The sequence below is a fragment of the Bison bison genome, unplaced genomic scaffold, assembly GCF_000754665.1.
Source record: "Bison bison bison isolate TAMUID 2011002044 unplaced genomic scaffold, Bison_UMD1.0 scf7180017863233, whole genome shotgun sequence".
Taxonomy (NCBI): domain Eukaryota; kingdom Metazoa; phylum Chordata; class Mammalia; order Artiodactyla; family Bovidae; genus Bison; species Bison bison.
In genome coordinates this window covers 17,288-18,879 of record NW_011493805.1, presented here as the reverse complement: position 1 = coordinate 18,879, position 1,592 = coordinate 17,288, and the positions used below count along the sequence as shown (strand labels likewise).

The following is a 1,592-nucleotide window of genomic DNA, read 5'->3' as shown; positions in this document are numbered from 1 at the left end:
GAGCCCCCCGCTTTCTGGATCACCTCTTCTTCTCCAACCCTGGTAGCTGATTTCTAAGAGATACCTTGCAGGCTCTCAGTCCTCATAGAAACCCCTATACTGCTTGAATCAGGAGTTGGTTGGTTGGGGTACCCATTTTACAAGTGAGTAAAACTGAGGCTCTGAAGAAAACTATAATAACAGCTATGTGTTGTCTTTCCCCTCAGAGCCACTTCCACCGCCCCCACCACCATCCCGAGGAGGGAACCAGCCCCCCCGGCCCCCAACTGTGGGGAGTAACAAGGGTCGCTCTGGCCCTCTGCCCCCTGTACCTTCGGGAGGTGCTCCTCCCCCACCAACTCCCCGGGGACCCCCACCCCCGGGCCGAGGGGGCCCTCCGCCACCACCCCCTCCAGCCACTGGACGCTCTGTGCCACCGCCCCCTCCACCCCCTGGAGCTGGGGGTGGACCACCCATGCCTCCGCCACCACCGCCGCCGCCGCCGCCACCACCCAGCTCTGGGGATGGACCAATCCCTCCCCCACCCCCTCCTTCTCTGGGGCTTGTGGGGGGCCCCGCCCCTGGTGGGGGTCGGGGGGCACTTTTGGATCAAATCCGGCAGGGAATTCAGCTGAACAAGGTGAGGACCAGTGTGATGGAGGATTGAGGAACTGGGACTCTGGGGTGTGCTGTGCAAGTGAGGATGGTAGGGGGCTGGGGCTGAGAGTGATGGGGGTCCCACGATTTGGGGGTTCACTGATAGAGTTGGGAGGCTGGTGGGGAGAGGTGAGTTTCAAGGCGACTATAGTATGTGGAAGGAGAAAGAATGATGAAGGGGTGGGAGAAGTGCTCCTCTCACAGGCCCTGAGCCCTCTGTGCTGGATCCTGCTTGCTGCAGACCCCTGGGGCCCCAGAGAGCTCAGCGCTGCAGCCACCACCTCAGAGCTCAGAGGGGCTGGTGGGTGCCCTGATGCACGTGATGCAGAAGAGAAGCAAAGCCATCCATTCCTCTGGTGAGAGTGCACCCTCCCCGTGAGCCTGCCATTCAGAGCCCATCCTGCCAGGACCTGTGGCTCTGGTTCCCAGCTAGTGTTGACCTAAAAACACCCCCAACAGCCTCCAGCAATTAGTCCCATCTGTTGATGTGAGAATGAACATGAATCTGTAGCAGTCTCTTTTTTGACAGTGTTAACTGTCATTATGTAACAGTAATATGATTAACTCTCTTTGACAGTGATATTAACATTAATCCCATATGTTCAATAGTATTAACATTAGCCCACTATGTGATGATAATATTACAAAGAACCCTTTCTTTGACACTAATATTAACTCTAATGTCATGTGTCAAAAGATTAACTCATTAAGTGACAATATTATAACTAATTCAATCTTTTACAATAGTGTTAAAGTTAGTCCCTTAATGTATCAACAACATTGTCATTAGGGCTTCCCAGGTGGCTCAGTGATAAAGAATCTGCCTGCCAATGCAGAAGATGCAGGGCACGTGGGTTCGATCCCCGGATCAGGAGGAGCCCCTGGAGGAGGAAATGGCAACCCACTCCAGTATTCTTGCCTGGGAAATCCTACGGACAGAGGAGCCTGGTGTGCTA

At 54.5% G+C, this 1,592-nt stretch overlaps 1 protein-coding gene across 1 annotated transcript; it reads left to right on the top strand.

The window, feature by feature from the left end:
- Nucleotides 1–167: 167 nt before the first annotated feature.
- On the top strand, nt 168–1,459 carry LOC104983700 (wiskott-Aldrich syndrome protein-like; the record flags this gene model as incomplete). The annotated part of the gene is made up of 2 exons (XM_010833215.1): nt 168–619; nt 878–1,459. Coding segments are annotated over 2 exons (590 nt in total), but the record flags the coding sequence as incomplete, so codon positions are not given.
- Nucleotides 1,460–1,592: the final 133 nt, after the last annotated feature.